The 22,999-nt window shown below is 53.0% G+C and overlaps 7 protein-coding genes across 7 annotated transcripts; 3 read left to right on the forward strand and 4 right to left on the reverse strand.

The window, feature by feature from the left end:
- Positions 1-2,776: 2,776 nt before the first annotated feature.
- GGS23DRAFT_586877 (replication factor-a protein) lies at positions 2,777-5,537 on the forward strand. Its single transcript, XM_051517457.1, has 5 exons — positions 2,777-3,173; positions 3,239-3,402; positions 3,461-3,551; positions 3,604-5,040; positions 5,136-5,537. Exons 1-5 carry the CDS (start codon positions 3,127-3,129, stop codon positions 5,230-5,232), a joined length of 1,836 nt encoding a protein of 611 aa, XP_051367807.1. The 5' UTR covers positions 2,777-3,126; the 3' UTR covers positions 5,233-5,537.
- Positions 5,538-5,552: 15 nt separating this feature from the next.
- On the reverse strand, positions 5,553-7,951 carry GGS23DRAFT_586879 (uncharacterized protein). Its single transcript, XM_051517458.1, has 2 exons — positions 7,240-7,951; positions 5,553-7,189 (listed from the first exon to the last, which is right to left on the reverse strand). The coding sequence occupies exons 1-2, from the start codon at positions 7,615-7,617 to the stop codon at positions 6,095-6,097; spliced, it is 1,473 nt and encodes a 490-aa protein (XP_051367808.1). The 5' UTR covers positions 7,618-7,951; the 3' UTR covers positions 5,553-6,094.
- Positions 7,952-9,440: 1,489 nt separating this feature from the next.
- Positions 9,441-11,260, forward strand: GGS23DRAFT_586883 (AhpC-TSA-domain-containing protein). Its single transcript, XM_051517459.1, has 2 exons — positions 9,441-10,400; positions 10,470-11,260. The coding sequence occupies exons 1-2, from the start codon at positions 10,055-10,057 to the stop codon at positions 10,919-10,921; spliced, it is 798 nt and encodes a 265-aa protein (XP_051367809.1). The 5' UTR covers positions 9,441-10,054; the 3' UTR covers positions 10,922-11,260.
- On the forward strand, positions 11,257-12,759 carry GGS23DRAFT_586884 (thioredoxin-like [2Fe-2S] ferredoxin-domain-containing protein). Its single transcript, XM_051517460.1, has 3 exons — positions 11,257-11,550; positions 11,801-12,091; positions 12,336-12,759. Exons 1-3 carry the CDS (start codon positions 11,344-11,346, stop codon positions 12,699-12,701), a joined length of 864 nt encoding a protein of 287 aa, XP_051367810.1. The 5' UTR covers positions 11,257-11,343; the 3' UTR covers positions 12,702-12,759.
- Positions 12,760-15,151, reverse strand: GGS23DRAFT_586895 (uncharacterized protein). Its single transcript, XM_051517461.1, has one exon. The coding sequence runs from the start codon at positions 14,678-14,680 to the stop codon at positions 13,034-13,036; it is 1,647 nt and encodes a 548-aa protein (XP_051367811.1). The 5' UTR covers positions 14,681-15,151; the 3' UTR covers positions 12,760-13,033.
- A 255-nt stretch (positions 15,152-15,406) lies between these two features.
- Positions 15,407-17,834, reverse strand: GGS23DRAFT_586903 (uncharacterized protein). The gene is made up of 3 exons (XM_051517462.1): positions 16,761-17,834; positions 16,293-16,652; positions 15,407-16,124 (listed from the first exon to the last, which is right to left on the reverse strand). Exons 1-3 carry the CDS (start codon positions 17,466-17,468, stop codon positions 15,840-15,842), a joined length of 1,353 nt encoding a protein of 450 aa, XP_051367812.1. The 5' UTR covers positions 17,469-17,834; the 3' UTR covers positions 15,407-15,839.
- Positions 17,835-19,171: 1,337 nt separating this feature from the next.
- On the reverse strand, positions 19,172-21,382 carry GGS23DRAFT_334818 (uncharacterized protein). The gene has a single exon (XM_051512986.1). The coding sequence runs from the start codon at positions 21,192-21,194 to the stop codon at positions 19,431-19,433; it is 1,764 nt and encodes a 587-aa protein (XP_051367813.1). The 5' UTR covers positions 21,195-21,382; the 3' UTR covers positions 19,172-19,430.
- Between the last annotated feature and the right edge of the window lie 1,617 nt (positions 21,383-22,999).

Raw genomic sequence — 22,999 nt, forward strand, 5'->3', positions numbered from 1 at the left:
TTAGAAAGTTACCGGGGCGCTTATTAGCTTAAAGGATATTACTAGCTATTCGAATAAACCGTATCGGGTCTTAAACGCCGTTTTAAATTCGTTACCTTCCGTAATACGGACTTTATAAAAAGCCGGGACTACGTTTACTTTCGTAAACTACTTTACCGACGTTAGGTTACGTAAGGTATCGCCGATAAGCGGGAGCGGGTAACGGTTCCCTCGGGTTAAGCGATTTAGCGCCCGGTAGTTGCAGTAAAATCGGAGGCCTCCTTTTAACTTACGGATAAAAAGGACTAAGGCTCCTACTTCCGAGCTACTAACCCGGATAAACCCCTTATCTAGTAAGTCGCGAAGCGTTTTCCGTAATACTAGAAATTCTTCCCGAGATATCCTATATAAGGAACCCTAAGGTAATAACTTCTTCCTTCCGTTTAATCCTTTCTTTATATCGATTTTATAGTTAACGTCCGGGCGATACGAAGCGAGACGGTTAGCTTCTTCCTTCTTTTATAACGGAAGTAAGTCGTAAAACTCCTATAGGATTATCTTTCGTAGCTCCGCCTCCGTTTTTACGGGTTTCGGCTTTAAGGCTTTCTTTATATTTACTAGGAAGGCCGCGAATATCGATATACCCTCCGTATTTATTCCTTCTTTCTTACGGCGGCGTATCCTCTTAGCTAAGCTTACGAACGTATTAACTAATACGTACTAAGCCTCTTTTAGCTTCCTTATAAGCGGGATCGTACGTTCCTTTCCTTTATATTATACGCTTATTCGTATTCTTCCGTATTATAGTCGATTTTCGTATAGATACGAAACTATTTCGTTATATATTTATTACGGTTTTCTTAGAATTATTAGGAATTTTAATAACGAAATAACGTATACGTATATTAACTACGTATATCCGTTAATCTTTAAAGCTATATAAGTAATTCTTTAAATTACCGCTTCTTTTATAGCGCCTAAAGCGCCTTTAATGTTACGGAAAGGGATGGAAATAAAAGGTAGGTTAAGGAATCTAAATAAGTCCTTATTAATAGCTATAAAATATAGGTAACCTTCGTTTACGAGGACTTCCGATAGCGACGTTTTATTAATTATAACTAATAATAACGAGGGACTACTTTTTATTTTATCCTTATAGGCTTTCTATTTATTTACTACCTCCTAGCTAGGCTCCGTTACCCGATTTCGTAACGAAGCTATTCTTTTCCCGCCGTTATATTAACTAATATATCCTCTAGTTCTTTTAGTAATAATTCGATAACTTACGTTATTTATACCGGTACGGACGGGGACCGCCCTTAGCTACCCGGGCGAACTACCGGTAGGTAGGGGTAATTCCTAACCTAGTACTAACTAGCGCCGTAGCGGAAATAACTACCTTAAACCTTCCTTTTCTCGTATTTTTCCTAAGGTACTTACCTTATCCGTCGGGTATTACTACTAGGCCCGCTATTAGACCTACCGTAAGTTTAGCGGGGCTTCCTTTACGATCTAATAAAGCCCGCTATAATCGTATCGTCCTAAGTATTTATCCGGACGAAGTCTAAGCGTTAAGTAACGGATATTAATTCGTAACTCGGGATCGCCGAGTAGCGTTTATTTTCGCCTAATTAGTTCGTAAGTCGCTTAAATTCGGCGGTTTATTCGTAGCGCTACGCGATTAAATAAATTTAAGCGATAAAGGTATCGTAATCCTAGGATATTTAAATCGGAATTAATATATTTTAAAGGTAGTTAAATAATACCGCCTTTAGTTACGTTAGCTTACTATCGTTATCCTAGCTAGAGCCTTTAGCGTTCGTTAAAACCTCTTCGAAATCGAGTAGGAAGCTCCCGAAGGTCTCCTCCTCTTTCTACCGTAGTTTCCGTAGTTTCTATTACGTATTCTCCTTAACCTAAATATTATTAAACGTCTCTTTTATATACCTTAATAGGTCCTTAGGTTAAAATCCGCCTTCTAAGTCGCTAGATCTCTAGAAGTATTCTATCTTCCGCTACCGATCCTCGGGTATCGTACCGAGGATAAAGTACTATATTACGTTATTATTACCGAATAACCCGTTTAAGGCGTCGATTAAGATTTTCGCCTATAGTTTTTCTAGGTAAAAGTAAAACGATATAACCTTCCCGTCCTATTCGTACCACTTAAGAGGTTTTCGTCGAATTTCGTTTACGTCCGTAGGTAAGGTAGCTATAACTTCCGGTACGGATACGGGTACCGGTAGTACGGATACTAGGGAGTTACTTCGTAGGAAATCGGTTATATATTCTCTTATAAAGTTTAAGAAGTAAGGGTCTTATAATAATACGTAATAGGTTAGCGTCGCCTCCTAAGCGCTCGACTACGCCTTAAACTTATCTTCCGCTATCTAGGAGTCGGATATCGGAAGTTTAAGTACTAACCTTACGGAGAAAATGATATAGCTTTTTATTACGGTTTTAAAAGCTATTCGCTAGGTAAAAGGGTATAAATTAAAGGAATAAAGCTATACGAAAAGGAAAAGGAAGAAAGGTACGCTCTATTAAGGCCGCGCCTTTAAGAGCTAGCTATATACGGGAGGAGCGGTTACGTACCCTAGTGCTATACTAACCAGGGTTCTATAACTAGGCGCAGCCTATTATACCTATATAGGTAATATACTACCTAACTTTCAATAACTAGCCTAGTACTAAACGGGAGCAGCGTAGGCACGATATTGAAGACTTATAAGGCAATGTCTACCCAACTACCAACAACTAGCCCGGTGCTGATCGAACTAGATTACAACTATAAACAGCTGTAATCAGTGAATCAGCCAGCTAAGAACGGCAGCTGGGAAGGGATAAGAAAAAGAGGGCTAGAAGGAGCTAGAAGGTATATCGAGAAAAAGGAGGAAATAGCTAGGGCTTATGTAATAATAGGGCCTCTCCGCTCTGCTCTGTCTGGCTACTACCTAGATACAAGCCACCCACCACTTTAAACCCCCGCGTTAGCTCCAAGACGCGCCTTTTCAGGCCCGGACGCGTTTATCAAATCAATCTCTCCATTATCAAGACTACACACACCACCCTCTTTTTGCATCCGATACACAACCACGTTGTGCCGCTCCCAAAGATAACGGCCCAGCAAGGCAAAATAACGTCAAAATGTCTCTCGTGGCAGCCCAAGCAGCCATTACCCAAGGGGCCCTGGAGTATGCCAGCCACTGTGGTCCTGCGTCATTCTAGTGGGATATGGGTATGCTAACCAGAACTCTAGAACCATCTTTAGCGACGGCAATAATGCGGCGCGACTCTTCCCCGTCCCCGTCTTGCAATGCCTACAAATAAAGCCTCTGGCTGCACAGGGTGATATGCAGCCGGACCGGTATAGAGTGGTCTTGAGCGATATACGCAACTATATTCAGTGTATGCTGGCGACTCGTACGTATAGCGGCCCTATTTTACTTCTGATATGGTGCCGACAGCGAAAAATTCACAGAGGCGAACCATGTCATTCATGACGGATCTATCGCGCGCGGGTGTATCGTTCGAGTTAAGTCGTATCAAGGAAATTCCGTCAAGGGGAAGAAGTAAGTCTTGAGTTATCTTTGCCAGCGGATCGTTGCGGTTGACACCTTACAGCATCCTCATCATCCTCGACCTCGAAGTCGCCAAGGAACTAGGTGTCCACGAACGAATTGGCGAACCCACGGCCTTCGAAGGCAAGCCGCAAGCCGCAAATACCGCCATCAGTGGTACGAATTTCTATGGTGTAAAAACTGAGTCTTCGGCGCCTGTTAAGTCGGAGCCGATGTCGTCGCGTGCGGGTGGAGGCGCCAGCAGCACATCTCACCGCAACGGGAACATCGTCATCTACCCAATCGAGACTCTTTCCCCTTACGCCCATAAGTGGACTATAAAAGCGCGCGTAACGCAGAAGTCCGACATTAAGACATGGCACAAAACCTCTGGAGAGGGTAAATTGTTCTCAGTCAATCTCCTGGACGAAAGCGGCGAGATCAGGGCGACAGGGTTCAACGAACAATGCGATCAGTTCTACGACTTGCTACAAGAGGGTCATGTCTACTACATCAGTAACCCGTGCCGAATTTCCTTCGCCAAGAAACAATTCACGAACCTCCCCAACGACTACGAGCTTACTTTCGAACGGGACACGGTGATTGAGAAGGCAGAGGACCAGTCTAGTGTGCCACAGGTCCGCTTCAGCTTTGTGAACATCCAGGAGCTTCAGTCGGTGGAAAAAGACGCGACGATTGATGTTGTGGGTGTTTTGAAGGAAGTTGGCGAAGTCTCCCAAATCACCTCGAAGACTACCCAGAAGTCGTACGACAAGCGCGAATTAACCTTGGTGGACGATTCGCGATTCTCTGTGCGCGTTACGATATGGGGCAAAACAGCCACCGCATTCTCTGCCCAACCCGAGTCTGTCGTCGCCTTCAAGGGCGTGAAAGTGTCCGATTTCGGTGGTCGCTCGCTCTCCCTACTCGCCTCGGGCACCGTGTCTGTTGACCCCGATATCGAAGAGGCTCATCGTCTAAAGGGTTGGTACGACTCGCAAGGCCGCACTGACAGCTTCGCCAACCACAACAATTTGGCATCCATAGGCTCCGCAACGGGCCGGACCGATCAGATCAAAGTTATCTCGCAAGTGAAGGACGAAGGCCTCGGGATGGAGAACGCAGATTACTTCAACCTAAAGGCGACAGTTGTCTATATCAGACAAGAGAACTTCGCGTACCCCGCGTGCAGCAGTGAAGGCTGCAACAAGAAGGTGACCGACACTGGTGACGGATGGCTGTGCGAGAAGTGCGAGATCACGCATCCCCGGCCCCAGTATCGTTACATTATGAGCGTGAACGTGAACGATCACACCGGCCAGATGTGGCTGTCGTGCTTCGACGACGTTGGGCGCGTGATCATGGGCATGACCGCCAACGAGCTGATGGAAATCAAGGAGAGCGACGAGGATCGGCTCCCGGCCGTGTTTGAGGCCGCCAATTGCACTAAGCTGAACTTCAGATGCCGTGCTAAGATGGACACGTACGAGGGCAACCAACGGTACGTTCCAGCATGGTCCATCCCCCCCCCCCCCACACCTCCTTTCTCCGACGCGATAGGATACGACTACTAACTATGGTGTGCGCGGTGGGCAGGGTGCGATACCAAGTCATGAGCGCCGGTCCGTTAGACTTCAAGGCCGAGGCCCTCAAGCTGTCCGACATGATCAAGCAGTTCGAAATCGGCTCGTGATCCCACGCAGCGCTCGTCCGAGTGACGTAGTGAGATGTCGATAGTCATGTCAAGGCGGAACATCAATATGTGCGGGAAACGGAAGGGGGCAGAGAGCTGAACTCTCCTACTGGTTGGAGTGAACCGAGCAGCACATTCACTTGTAACGAGTTCGGAGAGAGTGGGTTGAAAAGGGCAGAAGAAATCCTCAGGTTGGTGCCCGGGGCGCTCGCCTCTCATGGGTCTGTCCGTTGGAACTTGCTGGCCGACGGAAAGGATTGGGGGAGCTACTAATTTCTGGTGCCTCGTCCGCGACAAGGGGGAATGGGGGGGGGGGGGGGGGGGAAGGCTGGCTGTTACGAGATATGACACTCGCTAAAAGTACTACAATGAAATTCACCGTGATCAAGCTGGCTGGAGACCTGGTACGTGGGCGTTATATCCCGACATACCGGATGCTATGAGAGTAGATTATACGAATGCACAAGATGACACAATGTTGAAGAGTCCACAGCAGTATAGAATACTGTCGCCCTTATTGATTCGTCCTTGGTGGGTCGACAACTGTTTCGACAGCGTAGTCTTGCAACGATTCTTAGCTATCGTCTATTTCTACCGAAATGATATCCTGTACAGGCCACGCATTGAATACCTCCACGAGTCTGGCGATGAAGGTCACCCTTCTGAACGTCGTCGCCTGCTAATGCATGCGTGGCCATGGCATACCATCCATCTTTCGAACGACCTCCGAATCGGGCGCGAACCCACGCATAAGGAGCAAGCTCGGGGAGCATTGAATCCTAAACGCCAAATCTGCTTCCAATGACGAAGCCGATCGCTGGCGACCAAAATTGGCAGATGGCGCCGCAAGTGTATTCTTCGTCTAGCCGGTGGCAACCACACCGCCCATCAAATCCTCATCATCTACATGCGCATCGAAGGAACCGATAGGGTCCTGCTCGCTCTTCTCGCGCTGTTTGGCATCCTTGATCACGTGTTTGATGTAATCTCTATTAGTACTTAAGCGCTCGTTCGTCGCTTTGAAAATCGGCTGCAGTTTCTTCAGTCGTGCTGCCGTAGTAGCGAGTTCCCTAGCAAACTCGTGCTCTGAGAGGTTGGTAGACGGGGGGAGAAAGGTAAGGTATGACAAGCCGTCGTCGTTCTTCTCGATGACCCCTTTCAACATGCCAGATATTATCATGTTTTGGATGAGCGTCTCGATGGCCTCGTCATTCTCGAGGCGCCCGCCGGTTTCGGCGCTCGTCGTCTGTTCCCGTATCTCGGAAAGGGAGATCTTAGAGTAGATCCGTTCTAGACTTATAACTTGCCACTTCTGGTAGGCAGCCAAAACTTCGTGGATTAGCCCCGTGTTGCCATCATCCGACCATAGTTGAGCGTTCTTCTCAGCATGCGCCTTTAGTTCTTCGGCATCATCGGCCACAAATAACCCGGCGATAGTAGCGTATGGCTTTGTGAAGTTAAGGTAAAGTTTCGCTGCCGTGGCTCCCGTGTACGGGGGGGTTTCGCCCAGGTTTCCTTTAGAGAGCAAGCTAACCAATAACCACTTCTTATACGCCTCGACCATGATCTTGCTAGCCCCGCCTTCCCGTGTGGGGAAGGTTACGACTCTCTCAAAAGCCTGACACGCCTTGCTCCAGTCTCGTCTCGACGAGTACATCAGGCCGCACAGTAGGTCATACTCCATGATAGACGAGGACTTAAGCGGAGAAGTGAGCCCGGTGTCCCGCGAGATATAGGCCGGGGGCGACAAAGAGAGGTCGCATAGATACTTTGGCTCACCGCAGTTTGCCATGCCCGGGTAGAACACGATCTTCTTGTCGATAACATCCAGGGCGGGCTCGATGTTGTTGGTAGTATAGGCAAGTTTCGCGAGGAGGAGGTGGGAGGAGGTGAGGATACTGCCGGTTGGTTCTAGATTCAAGATGGCTAGCGCGAGAGTTTCAACAGCAACAGAGGGCTGAAGATGTCAGTACGATGATGACGGACGGAGGGGCTCTCGATTCCTACCGGGAGGAGCTGGCCGCTGCCAGCAGCGTTAAAAATATCTTGTAGGTGGCCGCGGGCATATCGGCACTGCCTCCCGTCGAAAGAAAGTAGGAAAGAAACCAGCGCGTCTAGAATGACGTCGATGGAGACGGAAGGATCCGGCCGAGGAAATATGAGGGCGTGTAAAACAGCGAGATAGGACAGTGAATTAACGGCAGGGTCAAGCAGTTCAAGTAGCTGAGGAGCATGGCCTATCAACTCGGCGCTGTGATCACTAAGTATTTTGGAGAGGTTGCTGACATGGGGCTTAACAGCTTGATCGAAGGCGGCATTATCGGACAAACCATCGAGGCTAGCTCCTGGTGGGAATGCCAGAAGCGCTGAGGCGAGCCTATCCATGACGACAAGCGCTCGAGGCGGGATCAGCCAGCCTCGGGAAGGGGGGGGGGAGGTATGGGAGGGGCTTTTTCACTTGTCGGAGGAGCAATACCGTGGCGACGTGTACGGATGTCGTGAAGGTGGGCGCGGATAATGCTCGACGGGTTACTGTTGATATCTGTCTGGAGGGATGGTGTCCGGTGCGGGTTCGGTGGTTGATGGCGGACGGACAGAGTTTCTGGGTTTTGCGGTTACAAGAAGGGTGTGATATTGTGACGGGTTGTGGTTGCAGATGTTGTGATCGGGTTCGATAAGAAGCTTTCGCTGAGGGGAGCTGTCTTGTCTGAGTGGCGGGGCAGTGCGTGATAAGGTCAGCCCTGGGGGTACCTTGCTTAGGTGTACTTACAGGTAGGTAGTGCCTACCAACATACCTCCTAGGTGCCTATTAAAGCCTTATTTTAGGCACCCAGGCAGGCTAGGTACCTATAGTGGAAGGTGAAAACTATCATTAGGTACCTACATCAAATATCGACGATAGCCCCTAAATTTGTCACATAAATTTAGAGCCCAGCGGTCGCCCTACGTAACTCTGGCCTAAGGCACCAATTTGTGCGAAAACGTGTTATCTTCACCAATCCCATAACTATACACTTTATATATGATTTATGAGTTGGGTCGAGAGGGTTGGCTAGGGGACCCTGCATCCGTGGTAGTGGTGGTGTAGCCTTCCATCATCCAAACGCGTTAGGTCCACCTTCTCGCATAGCCTAGAGGCGAGAATTCGAACTTTTCCTCTTGAATCCATGTTTGAGAGTTCCAGCTTAAATATCTAGGTAGAGACAGGGGCGGGCTTACGGGGAAGGGTGATATTGCAAAGGGTAATATAATAATGGCTGTTGTATTGCGACCAGACACTGTAATTACATACATTGTTGAATGGTGAGAGAACGAAGGGGAGAGTGAAATCTCTCAATCGTATCGTGGTGAATCTGTAGGAAGGGGAAATGTTAGGATGCAATATCCCCCAGCTACATCTACGTATCAGTACGTGAAATATGCCAGGTAACTAGAAGGGAGTAGGTGTTGGCTGAGGCACAGCACTGGGATAGATCCCTTCTCGGCTACGGACCGTGAGAGGTTATCCCATCTTAAAGCTTGCGTAATTTTCAAAGTAGCTGGCAGAGCGATTACTTACCTAAACTTAGAAATGTGAAGGGATATGTCCATCCTGTTATGAGCATCTAGAGAAGTAGGTAATATCCTCCTCTGCAAGACACGTACATGGGCATCAAAGCCCTGTGACACCGCCGGAAGATTCGCCGCACAAGATCAAGTACGTACGGCGCCAGGAGTCTGGATAGGTTTCATTGGTGGCTTGGCTCGTGTTTCGGTCATATCTACTCCCATGTTTGCATATACTATATGAACAGGGAGTTTGACGCCTGCCGATTGAGCTCCCCAGTAGCATTTTTGTGTTGATTATTTGTATGAATGGTCTTCCCAAGGAATTTGAATAGAAAAGCAAAAGAGACAGAAACAAGACCGAGTTCTAGCTTGGCAGCAGGGCAGAACAGAACCCTAAGGGCCAAGTCAGGTAGCGCCTATGGAGGCAGGCATAATACCGGTGTACCTATACTACGCGTATAATAGATATGGGTAGGTACCTTAGGTGCCTAGGGCAGGTATGTTGAGTAAGCATGCACACCAAAAGGGGTGGCATTTCTGGGTCAGGAAATGGCGTGACCAACAACTGATATTCGCTGTCACCAGCTGCTGCCGTATTCGGTGGGTCTTCTGTCAGGTGGTGTCAGTGCGGAAGGTCCCGTCGGTTGGCTACTACGGACGGTAGGTTAGGTAGTTATGCATATGCGTATAGAGGTATGCGTATGTATTCAGAGGTACCTCCCCTCGACACGTCAAGCCGCTAAAAGGGCATTTAGGTACCTATTTGGGAACTATCTGGGGTAGTCGCCGTGGTGACCCAGGGCTGCTCCTGTTGGGTACCCGCTGCAAAGTCCTACCTGCTAGTAACCTCTCTCTCCCTCTCCTCGGCCCTCAAGTCCACCCCCAAACTGCCCGACCTGTGCTGGAACTCTGCAAAAAACGGGCTCGATCACGTTAGCCTCGTTAGCAATGGATTTTTAAATTGTCTGTCGGCAGCGAGATGTTCCCTGTGGCACAACCACCCATATTGCACCCCTGTCGCCCTCAGGAAAGCTGTCGCGATGGCCGTCCCTCATTGGTTGGACCTTGTCGCAACCTCCTGTTTACCTGCGACCTCGTCAACTTCAACCTCACCACTCTTCCTTCTCGTTTCCATCGATTCCCCATCCAACTTCAAACTCTCTCCTCATCTACCCGAATTTCACAGTCGCCGTGCCCCAGCGACCGACTTAAGGGCTTCTGGATTTCATTTTAAGAGCATATACTGCATTATTTAGGACACCGTCGCGGTATCATGCCTGTCGAGCTTCGAAAGCGCAAAGCACCTGCGCCGGTCCCAGATCCTCCGGCTAAGAAGCAGACGAGGACTACCAAGGCTGCGACTAAGGCTAAGGAAACCTCGAAGCCCACCACTGCGAAATCTGCCGCTGCCAATGGCTCATCCAAGTCTGCAAAGCTCGCAAAGCCCGCGAAGCCCGTGAAGCCCGCGAAACCCGTCGCTGGTGGCGCCATCGCCCTAGACGGGTTCGGTGGCGAGATCGAGACAAATGACGGCACCAAAACTAGCTTGAAGGCGCTGGTTGACGAGAGCATATCCGGTGTCGTGATTTTTACCTACCCGAGGGCTTCCACGCCAGGCTGTAAGTTTGACTTGATGCAGTCGTTATCTACGGCGTATCGGCGCCGTTCACATCTAACTTGATCTGCAGGCACCAACCAGGCCTGTCTCTTTAGGGACTCCTACGAGTCTCTAACCAAGGGCGGCCTTGCGATCTACGGTCTTTCGACCGACTCGCCCAAGGCCAACACTACCTTCAAGACGAAGCAGAACCTACCCTACCCTCTCCTGTGCGATCCCGGCGCCACCTTGATTGATGCCATCGGGTTCAAGAAGGCGCCCAGGGGCACTACTCGTGGCGTCTTCGTCGTTGATAAATCTGGCAAGGTTCTTCTGCTCGAGCCTGGCAGCCCCGCTGGCACTGTTCAAGCTGTAAAGAAGCTAGTTGAAGAGAGCGGGGAGGCTGGTGCTGCCGAGAAGCCAGCGGAGAGTACCGACGAAAAGCCCGGGGAGGAGAAGGAAGAAGAGGAGGAGGAGGAAGAGGAGGAAGCCAAGCCCGCCAATGGCGAGGCCGCCGAGGAGAAGACTGGGGCGGCCGAGTGACGAGTGGCAGGAGGCTTATTGGCTCATTCGATTTCGTGTCTAGTGGTTTTCCTATCTCGTGTTGTAGTACAATAGCCTTGACGATGTTGATGGAATTAGTCAGCTTGCGAGTAGGGGGCGGCATAGAGTGACGAGGACAACAACTGGGAGATCGGCATTTGCGTTATAATTTATCGGTGCGATATCTACATACCTGCAACTTAGTACCTTGTCTTTGATTAGTAAACTATCGCTATGAAAACCTCTACCAAGGCTGGTTGGTACCTATTAGAGATACCTCTTGGCTGCGCTTTAGCCACCTGTGGCGGGGATTTCTTGATTTAATTGGTAGAAAAGGAGCGGAAACCGTATTGGACCGAAGTTTAGCCGGACGGGTCTCTCTTGACCATCGGGGTTGATATGATTGGGTCCGAAAGGTCGTCATGGGCATCATCCGTCGCCAAACTCGAAGTCGATCCGACCGAGACTCCCTAGCCCTCGCCGATTGTCTCTACGGCCCATTCGCGATGGCTTCAAAAATTGCACCGGCGTTCTTCAGGAATGCCACGCGCTCAACATGTCGAGCTCCCCGGTCGCAACTTCGGGCCTTCACGGCCGGCTGCTCAAGAAGAAGTGAATCCCTCGCCGTGGTACGCCCTCCTCGCCCGGCCCCTCTAGATCGAGTCCAAGTGGGCTCCGCGTTGGCTTTCTGAGCTGGGCGGACGTCCCGGAATGTAGTATGACAGGCTCGAGCCTGCTACACCTTTCCCTCCCGCGCCCGCGCCGCTTAGAGAAACCAGGCGGGGACACTTGCGAGGAAGCTCGAATTCCCTGCATTGATCTTCTCTGTCTCTCCCTCTCTGACGACTGACGACATTGCTGATTACCTGGCGACAATAGCACCGGAACACCCCCGACAACAACCCCGACATACCGTTCAAGTTCTCGGCCAAGAACGAGACGCTCATCGCCGAGATCCTGAAGCGCTATCCGCCGCAATACAAGAAGGCGGCCGTGATGCCGCTGCTCGACCTGGGCCAGCGCCAGCACGGCTTCACATCCATCTCGGTCATGAACGAGGTGGCGCGGATTCTCGAGATGCCCCCCTCGCGAGTCTACGAGGTGGCCTCGTTCTACACCATGTACAACCGGACGCCCGTCGGCAAATTCTTCGTCCAGGCTTGCACGACGGTGAGTTCGGCTCCCCGCCCCGCCCCTCTCCTGCCTACCTACCTGCTATCCCAATGCGGCCGATACGAAAACCCGGGCACCATAAGACCGAGGGGGGAGAGAGACGCCTTCGTGCTTTCATGGACGATCGCGGCCGCCTAGCGAATATATACCATCGACTACAAATACCCTCTCCTCCTTCCTTCCTTCTCCCTTCCCCCATCATCAAGAGCCATTTACAGGCTAACGACCGCCGGAATGACAGACGCCCTGCCAGCTCGGCGGCTGCGGCAGCGACGTGATCGTCGAGGCGATCAAGGAGCAGCTGGGTATCAAGCAGGGAGAGACGACGCCAGACGGCCTCTTCACCTTCATCGAGGTCGAGTGCCTCGGTGCCTGCGTGAACGCCCCCATGATCCAGATCAACGACGACTACTACGAGGACCTGACCCCCGAGACCACAAAGCAGCTGCTGGCAGCGCTCAAGGAGAGTGCCACGTCGCCCGGGAAGAACGTCAAGGTGCCGGCCCCCGGCCCCCTGAGCGGTCGGCGGACCTGCGAGAATAGCGCCGGCCTGACGAACCTGACGAGCCGGCCTTGGGGTATCGAGACCACAAGGGAAGACCTGTAGTAAGCTGGGATGGGACTAGGGTAGGGTTATTAGAGCCTCGGCGCATACGCAGTAGAGACTTTGTACATAAGCTGCATTTGTATTGACACTCAAAAAGAAACCTGTGACTTGACGTTTCTGCCACCTACCCGTAACAAACATATCGATCATACGCAAGAGGCCGCAAATTACTCGGCTTTCCGTTTCGCTCATCAGTCTCGCCTTTTGGAATCATCACTTTCCTCTTCATATCCGATCCGACTTGACCAACCCGATACATCCAGAGAACCTAGCCGCTAAAAAAGGAAAATCCCAATTTAGACATCCGTCTCGCCAAGAGACCGGAGCTTCTCTTACTGAAGCCGGAAAATCCAGCCGTCGCCCAACCTCCGATTGCTCCCGTCCAGCCCGCCAAAAACGAAGACGGCGTTCTCCTCGAGGTCACCCAGGGGGGCGCTCGCGATCCAGCCCCTCGGGCCCGGGCCCTCGGCCGCCGCGTTGTCTTCGTCGTCATACGGAGTCGTGGTCACCCTAGTCCACCTACCCTCTCCCGTCTTTCGGCCCATGGACTGCAGTATGGCGTCTGTGACGCTGGCGGCGGTCATGCCGAGCGGGGGGACTTGGAAGGCCCAGACGTCGCCCCAGAACTGGCCCGCGCCCGCGTGGCCCTCGCTGCTGGGGCTCTGCTCGCCGAGCATGAGGACCAAGTACTCGCGCCCCCCGCCGCCGAGCACGAGTTCCATGCTGCTGACGCTGCGGTTTCCGGGCCACTCCTCGGCAGGCACCAGCTTGGCCGCCTCGTCGCCGCCCTGAGGCGGCACGGGGGCCGCGGCTGGCTCGATGGTCTGCCAGCCGCCGCGCGCGAAGACGCCAACCTCGCCTCGGCTCACTCGGTCGTCGAATTCGTCGAGCCCGAGCTCCAAGACGTCAAGTTGGCCACCTAGTTCCTCCTGCCCGCTGTAGCCACCGAATCTATAGAGCCTGCTCTTAGCGAGAGCGAGAGCGGCGCCGCCTCGGGCTGGACCGGGGGCAGCCGGTAACTCCTTCCAGGTGCAGCTGCGCACGTCGAAGGCCCAGACATCCCCGGTCCGGCCGCCGGACGCCGTGCAGCCTCCGTGGATAATAAAGGTGCCGAACCCCGCCTCTTCCTCGTCTGTGGCAGTCGCAGCCACGCTGCCGGCAATCGGCCGCTGGGGAATTCCGACGTCAGCTGAGTCTCCCTCGGCCCACTCTTTCCAGCTCGAGGCTCGGTGCAGGGGCTTGATAGCAAAGTCTCGCGGCTTGTCCGTCGCGGTCGCGGCAAAGTAGCTTCTCGCGGGAGGTACTGGGCTATTGCGGTAAGGGTCCAGGTACGACCACGTATGCGTCTTGGTTTCGAAGATCCAGACGCGGCCACCCTCGTCGAGCGGCTCAGAGGAGGACTCGACATTACGACCGCCGAACAGGAAGATGCGAGAACCGATGACAGCAGTAGCGTGACCAACGCGCGCACAGGGAACTTCGGAATCGGGGCGCTTGTTTTTTCCCTTCTCGGCCGTAGTCGCCGACGTATCTTCGGCAGTGGGTGGGGTGGGAGAGCTCAGCGGGACATCGGCCAAGGTGTCCTTTAGCTCGGCCGCGGCTTCGTCCTCCTCGGTGATGGGCGGCGGAGGGTTTTCAGCAAATTGTCGCTTAGGAGAGACCCTAGCCTTGACGGCATAGTAATCGGCGGGGGCGCCGCTCGAGGGCAGCGCTATGATATGCATATCATTATCGACGGGCTTGCGCGGGTCAATCTCGCCGCCAAATATGTACGCGTTGCCGGCGACGATGTCGAGCGAATGCGAAGATCTCGGGAGGGGCGGGACGGAAATACGCTGCCACGTGCCCTTCATTGTTGGATCACCCCCAGAGCGCTGAAGATTAGGCAGATGGGGCAGTCGAGGCATGGACGGCAAGTTCTGCGGAAGAGAGTGGAAGAGGTCGACGCTCCGACGCTTGAATTTCGCCAGGGACTCCATTTAGAAAGTGCTGGGGTGCGATGTGTGTGACTACTTGAGCCGGAGCATAGGGGCGCGAGAGCTCTATCTATTATGGGTAGCAAGCGCGGAAATAAGCCCAATAGTCTTGCTCGTGAGCTCGTGAGATGTGACGTAGGTAAATAGAGTAGGACGAGGGGTGAGGGGTGCAGGACGCTACCCACAGGTGTGCCAACGTGTATAGTATATAGACCGCGGTGTAGTAGGTATGGACATACGATTATGGCACTCCTGGGTAGGTTTTCGGCATGCGTGAAAATATGTGGTAGTCGACCGCCCGGCGATGCGACGGAAACGAGCAAGTTTGTATGAGAATGGGACCAAGTTCCGTTGGAAGCGGGATGAACGGGATGAAGGCGAAGGAAACTCGGTGGTTGACAGGCACCCTCGGATACCCATATACCTGGGTAGGTACCTACCCACCTCCTAGCCTGTAGGTACCTGTAGGAAACATTCCTCGAGTGAGACATGTAGCGCCGCCGTAGCGCTGAGGCGGAGCCCTTTTAGCTAGAGAGGGGAGGCTGCGTAAGCTAAGCCCTGTTATTTACCTAGGTACCTAGGTAGGTAAGTAGCTTCGCTTATCGATAGACGGCGCAGATAGTCGATACCTACACGTAATCCCTCTACCTCCCTAAGTACAGATGGTACCTCGTGAATCAACATCTTGCGTTACGTACCTACCTACCTAGGTAGGTAGGTACCTTAGGTGCCGGCACTTCTCTCTCGTCCGGCTAGATGTGACTAGACGTAAGAAAAGTTGACTCTCGAGACGACAGGCGCACAACGCGCCCCAGATTATCAGCACACACATTCATTCTATGCTACCTACAGTTACCGCGACGCCCCTGATGGCGTTCCCTTTCTTCCCACCAAGCTTTCTATATGTTTAGACCAGTGCCGAGTTGCACGCCAACTTGAAGTAGTTAATAGTTAATAGAGCTGCTCCCCCCCTATATGGGTGCCTGGGTAGGTACCGCTGTTCTTTTTACGCCCATTTGAGGGGCTGGGGAGTTTATGCCGTTGTCGCTCAAAATGAGAAGAGACGAGCAATCACGAAAAGGCCACAACATAGACCACTATAAATCCCATTACCATGCCTAGAAACCGTTCCAACTAGGATGCAGGAGAGCGCCGTGCGCGTCTATAGGCCATCCTGTCGCTTCCTCGTCTTGCCTCTCGGTTTAGATGCTTCGCCTATCGTCCACCCTAGGGGCGGAACCGGTGGCAGAGGGCCCACCCCTCTTCCACGACCATAACCTCGGCCGCGACCTCTACCCCGAAAGAATCCCCGGGTTGACGGATGCGGGGGGCCGGAGATAGGGGGTTGTACGGCCGGAGGCGGTGCTATTGGCGGCAGTGGGTCATGAGCGGAGGGCGGCCACATTTGCATCCAGATGGTCATTCCCGGCTCGATCAAATCCTCCCACTTGAGTAGCTGCAGTTAGTAAACTTGCTTGTTCTGACGACTTGTGGGTCGCGAACTACGCCTTGGGGCCAAAATCCCACAAGGCGGGTTCGGATTGGCAAACCTCGCTTCCCTGAGACCAGTTACAAGGGGAGGCTGTGGGCGAGGGAGAGTCAGAAGGCCACTTACTAGCTCAGGTAAGATCACAATAGGAGATTGCTGTGTTTGGATAGGTGAACCGGAAGCAGGCAACGGAATTGGGGCTGTTGGGACCGCCGGCTCGCTCAACATGCCATCACCTTGACCCCCCATAGCCTCCTCTGCCTCCGCGGGCGCTGCAGGAGCTGAAGGCATTGCCACTGTCGAGATCGCTTCCTGAGAAGATGGGTGTTGAGAGTTGGTTGGCGGTGGTACTCCCTGGGGGGATATTCCAAAGCCGGAATTCGCTGAAAAGCGGAAGTAGGTGAGGAGGTCGTAGTGCCCTTCGTTCACGTGCGGTCCTATCACAGCAACGTGGGCGAAGCAGCTCCGGATAAGGAGCTCCATGCCCTAAGATATAACCCGTCAGCTTCAGAACCGAGACTACGCCGCGCTGCCCCGCCCCTTTAAGCCGAAATTTCCTACTGACTGGCCGCAGAATGGTGGAATGTTGCTCACCTCCCAGGTTTTGACTTTTTCCCAGGGGAAGACAAACTGGCGCCCTACAGCATCCTTGAATCTAATAGGTAACTTCTTTGGCGGCCGATCAGCCGATCTCTCCCAGCCCGGATCTCCGTACTGAAGCGGCCGGAAGGGCGGCGGCTCCGCGGCTTCACTGCTGTCGGGTTGGCTCGCAGGAGATTCCGCGCGCTCCTTCGCCGACCCTCTTGTCGGATCTGACTCCTCCTTTTGTTTTTGCCTTTGACTGCTAATCCGAGATGACCCTTGCGCTGTTGCCCCACAGTTGTCGCCATCGCTTTCTGCACCCGCAGCTGGGCAGGATCGCTGTACCCCTTCCCGCCCTTCGTTTTGAAGGGGCTCGGTAGGTCCCGCTCTAGAGGCGGCGGTGGTAGGTACCCACGAGTGCGGTTTTGTAGTAGAAACATTTGCGGCATTGCGATCTGGCTCGTCTGAATTTTCTCTGCTGGCTAGCAACGGAGCCTTACCCTTGCCTTTGGGGTCCGGTTCCGGTCCGTAGGCCGTCGCGTCGTCAACCCGGCCACCGTCCCCATCTACCGGCGTGCGTATTGTTTCCTCAGCATCCACCAGCCAAAGATGAGCCCCGGCGATGTTTGAGCCGGAGGAAGACCCGCCGGCATCCGTGGCCCCGCTCCAGGTGCCGTTAGCAGTCTCGCTGAGCCCAAACTCAACCGAATCTTGTCTCATGCTCGACCCCGAGGGAATTCCAGGCTGGCAGACTGATACGCCGGAACCTGGTTTTTCTAGCGGAGATAATCAGTGATAGGCTCTCCCGAGATGCCTATCAAAGTAGGTAATTGCGTTAGTTAATTACTGGCGTATACCTACGGGGAGGCCGTGTTGTACTTTGGATACCAAATGGAAAAGAGACAGGATACCGAAGAAGCCTGCGTGCAGGAGCGCGCCTGGACGGGCCTCAGTCATTCATACGGCTTGGCTGTGTACTCCGTGACCAGGAACCGACAACTATCTAGCCTGCGACTGTGCTAGGTATTACTTAGGTAGGTAGGTAGGTAGGTACCTCTTAGGCGGCACGGTGTCCAACCTTGTACATGCGCCGTATAAGTACATACCTCTACCTACGTATGCTCTGGGGTGGGTATTTCATGCATGTACTCATATTGCGTGTACGTCTTGGGGGCGTGTCAGCGCGCGTACCATGCCAATAGCTGGTCAACGTTAACGGTAAGACGCCACCATAATGGACCTACCATGGAATGTCTCAGCCAGAGAGGGGTTGATTTTCAAGAGTACCTACCTCTGTACCTGCCCGGCAGTGTACCTAGTAGGTACCCAAGTACCTAAGTAAACCATGTCTTAGGTACCGTTCAGCTCCGACCTATAGTATGGCCTCTCTTGGAGAAAATATGCACATGTCCCGTGCCTGAAAAGGCTCGGTGACTTATTTTTCTCGTCCCATAACTGGCTCAAGTATAGGTAGGTAATCAGCCCCTCTTGTTCGATCTCGAAGTTGGCGCCAGATACCTGCAGCGTACCACTCTCGGCCTGGAATACTGGGTGCCAGATCCCCTTCTGTGGACCCGGATCTCGAAGAAAAAGAAGCTGGAACCTCAAGACATTATAGAGTATGAGATACTGTTCGGTCGCGGCTGGTACCTAGTGATTTTCTGCCGTAATACAGGTTGAAAGGTGGGGGTTCCGTCCGGTTGTGGTGGGTCCATCCTCCCCCACGTTCTGACCGCGGGTCACCAGTGGAGTCGCCCTCTCTCCACTACCTCCTCTAGGATGACCCCTTTCTCGAGATGTAGCAGCACCTTAGGGACTCCAACTCCCTTGTACACCCCCCCTGGAAGAAGCTGGATGCAGAGTTGTTGATGTAGCGAGATATAGAGTTGCTCGTAGAGAAAGGTCGGAATCGTAGGTAATAACAAGGATGCCAGCATTAGGATGATACCGGCTAAAGCGAAACTTGCACCTTCGGGTCTGTCTCCCTCTCTCGATCTGGGCGAAACTAGGAGGAGAATAATTAGTATTCAGTGTATATATACGTATGTGGGTATCAAGCAAAGGCGGCGGCTACATACGCGTGACGGTGAGAATGTCTCCGGGAACCTGATTGGCTAATTGAAAGGGATCTCCTGCACTCGTAAATCGTACGCTTGGACATCATCGCCCTGCTCTAGTCCTACCGAGGTAGGTATGGCTGACGCTGCTAGAGTCAAGGTCGCCGCGAAGCGAGGATGCTAGACAACTGGAAGAAGGCTGGGCGGTTGGTGTTACGTAGGCGCTGAACTTCTCGTAGGTTCACGGTACTGTCGTGTGTAGAGCGTGGGGCTTGCGGAAAGTATCAAGGCATCCCAGACCAGGTCCTCGCAAGATTTAGCACTTCTAGCCTTAGGCAGGGGTCACGATGATGTGCGGAAAATGCTAGCACCTGAGAGGGACAGTTCGTGAATGTCGGAATCAATCATGGCCACTCTTGGTATTGGCTATTCTGGAAAACCCCATGTGCCAGCTCCTATTTTATGTTTTAATACTTGCTGTACACATCATCCGCTGTAGTCATTATTAACCCTGTACATGATCGTGATTGACTCTTTCTCACCGAGAGCGCACTCGCGCACTATGTAAAACTCGCCCTCCACAAAAGGGATAAAAAATAGAGGTGGATATATCTAGATTGAGGAGCTACTCGTCGACCTCTTCGCCTTCGGCGTCTTCGTCCTCCTCCTTCTTCGTGGTCTGGACTACCGTACCACTACCGGACTTAAGGGGGTTGCGTAGCTTCCATTTCCCCCTTTCCCCTTTCTCAACGATGGCGATATCAGCACGGGTGGCCCAGTCCATCAGGGTCCTGTCGTTCTCCCCACCGAATTGAATTGGTGGCTCTGAGCCAGTGACAGCTTTCTCGAGATGCTTCGCAACATGCTCCATCCGGTCGTCCCAAGCATTAGCGCCGTCAAAGCGAGCGCTACAGCCGGCAGCTGGGCATTGCATGTGAGTAGGGAGGTCACATCGCGTCCTGCGCGCTTTGTCTTGGTACCAGCGTTCGGCCGCCTCCCATTCCGGGGCGGGTTTCCTCTGCTTGACTTGCTTCTTGAGGGCCGAAGGAATGTGCATGCGGCGAAGGTGTTGCGTGTAGAGGTCTTTGCGGTTGAATATAGTCCCGCGGGGGAGTGCCGGCGAGTAAGTGCTTTGGTAGCAAGGGTGGTTGGAGCGGCCGTGGGTGGACATGGTCGATTTACTCGAAACTTTGGAGCATTGGTCTTGTTGACAGACCCAATAATGTAGGACAAGATGCTGAGAAGAGCAATGCCGCTTCCATTCGTTCTTGCTGGCGAAAGTTGAACTGCAACCCGCAAACCCGAAGACGCAGACGAAGGGCCGAGTGTGTTGCTTCTTCATGTGGTTCTGTAGGCCACTCTCATCTTTGAACAGAACCTTTTTGGAGCACTCAGTGCAGGAGAAACTGCCTTTAGCCCCCTGAATCACAGGCTTGGTGGTTGGCCGGTCTATCGTGGCCGAGTCACCGGGTTCGATCCTAGACCGTTTTGTGTCTGGTGGTGGCTGTGAAATACAAGGCCGTTTGCGGTTCCTGGTGATGCGCTCTGTACTAAGCTTTGCTCGTCTCTGCTTCTGGTTGGGCTTGTAATCGTCGTCATCTCCATCCTCGTTCTTTAAATCCAAGACTCGAGGGTCGCCGGGTATAAAAGCATCTTCCGACTCGAACGTCCTGAAGTCTCCATGCTGTCCCGATATGTGGATCTCTTCCTTCACGTCAGCAGGGAACCCAGAGGAGCTCTCCGACCGAGAGAGCCCGACTTTCCCCGGCCTGCCGCACATGCCTAGGTGAGCGCTGCCCTCGTCGCTCGAGATACTGTAACATCTTGTAGGGAAATCTGGGCCGAAATTACCGGTATCGTCGAAATAGCTCTCTGGAGTCTCTTGGAAGATGTCGTACGGCTTTACGCAGTCATCGGCAAGTCCGGTAAAGCGGCACAGCTGACTGCGCGAGCTACTGCTCTCATAATGGCTTAGAATTGGGGACATGACCGTGGTATCGGTTGGCGTGGGAGGCGATTGCAGGTGGTAATAATCTCCCTCCCTCGGCGGGCTGAGTATGCTGCTACTAGTTGATGACGAGTGGGAAAACGAGGGCGATTCTTGACGTTGAAGCTGCCCGAACGGGGGGAATACTGCGCTGCCGTCCCTAGACGTCGCTTCAGCAACGGCAGGGTCAACCATCGGATAGCTCAAGGGCGTAGGTCTATTATTGTCTCCAGAGTAGCATAGCACCTGAGAGCGGTCCCAGGAACCGATTAAGTGTGGCGGCGAGGTAGCTGGCTTAAGGTTCGGGTCGATGAGACCGTCCATCACCGGATCCATCAACGGATTTTCCACGAGGACTGGATTCCGCATGGTCTCCAGGTACGCCATTTGTTGGTAGTTCATCTCTGTCGACTGTACAAGGCGTGCTTTGTTGTCAGCTATGCTCACGGAGTACTTGGTTTACCCTCGCGAGGGGCGCTTTGTGTGACTAAGAGTACGGGCCCAAGATGTGGACCTGCGGCGTCAAGCTTTGGCCGAGACCTTCCTGTCGCATGGGAGCGACGACAGAGGCGATGGGGAGAGGACCCAGTAAAAATATGCGTAGATGAGAAGAGCCGCGAGACAGACTGGGAAGTGAAAACCCCTAAGGATCGAGATTCCGTATGCAGTAGGTGTCTCACTCTGTAGGCAGCAAAGAGGCAGAGCCAAGGGCGCGAAGCAACTTGCCCCCGAGAAGAATAGAGCCGCCATCGAGAACGCGTCGACTCAACTAGTTATTATGTTGGGGAGCCTCCTTCCTTGGTCGCACCCGTTTCCCTCTTACTTCCCTCCAGCTCTGCGAGGAGACCCACGCGGAGCCTCACGAGCTGTAGGAGGGTGGGATGAGAAAGCTAGGAGAGGATGGGTCGTGGCTGAAGGTGATAGCAGCCAAGGTCGCTTTTCACACGCATCCCTGAAAAACAAAAAAGTCCACAAGAGGTACAGTACTTATGCATACCCCGACCCCGGCGCCCGTGACGAGGATTGGTTCGGCGAGGTGCGCGGCCCAGTTCGCATGGAAACCAGCCGTCGAGAGCAACCCTCGAGGCACCGAGACGCCTCAAAAGTACCTACCTAGGTACATCCCCACGGGCGGCAGCGCGCAGAGTGATACGTACCGGTGCGCGGAGCATCGAAGCAAAAAAACGCATACCTACCGAACCGAATCCTTGTTGGCCCGGATCGCTCGCATCGCCTCGAATATGCACGTATGTCCATGTGGGATGCATTGGCATCACCCTAGGATCGCCGAGGGAAAAATCTGCTCGCGATCGTATTAGGTATCCGACAAGTCGAGCGGAGGGAAGGGGAGACTGAATGAGGACATTTGCAAATCGGTTCGTGATCCTCATGAGTATGGCCGTCGGTGAGCCCACTATCCGTGAAAAGTGACAGCGCCAGCTCGGGCTCGCTCAGGCCCGCCAACGGTACCATTTGCTGGCATACCTTGGGCACCTATTTCACCTTTACCTAAGGTAGATACCGTCTGCGTGGTGTGTGTAGGTATGTAATGCCTGTGCTTGCTGCTTTTATGTCGGACGCAAACTGTGGGATGTCCAGTAACATACTACGTAGTAGGCATGATTCAAAAGATTTTGGTACCGACCCCTACAGGTAGGTAATGAGAAGGGGGGGGGGCGTGAGTCCAGATCCAGACCGCTCGAAGACGAGAAACCTTTCGGGCGATCATGTCGCTTCTGCGAACTTGGAGAAACTCCAGGTAGCAGAGGGCTGACCGCCACGTTGAACTGCCGGGATAGGTATCTGAAAAAGGAATGCAATTAGGTCCCCAAGGTAGGTCAGGACAACTCGGGGAAGCTAAGGTACGTAGGACTTAATATGCGCCCTTTAGGTGGGCCTTTTCCGCGCTGTCGGAAATCCACGCCCAAAGTACCTACATGCATTAGCTGCGGTACTCCCTATGTGCCTGTGTACTTGCCAGAAACCGCTCTGCGTGCAGGGCGCGTCCGCAATGCGCAGCAGATATAGGAGGTATATACCTACCTAGGTACCTAAGGTGCTGCGCGGCACCCATGTACTTCCAAGCTTGCAGGGCCACCAGGTCTGACACCAACGTCCCGGGCCGGCCCCCACCCCCTCCTCTCGGCTAATGGACTTTCGAGTTGAGACCAACAGCAGGAGAGCTGAATGTAGGCGCCAACGACCAC

Source organism: Durotheca rogersii (genome assembly GCF_024521655.1).
Source record: "Durotheca rogersii strain YMJ 92031201 chromosome Unknown GGS23scaffold_36, whole genome shotgun sequence".
NCBI lineage: Eukaryota > Fungi > Ascomycota > Sordariomycetes > Xylariales > Xylariaceae > Durotheca > Durotheca rogersii.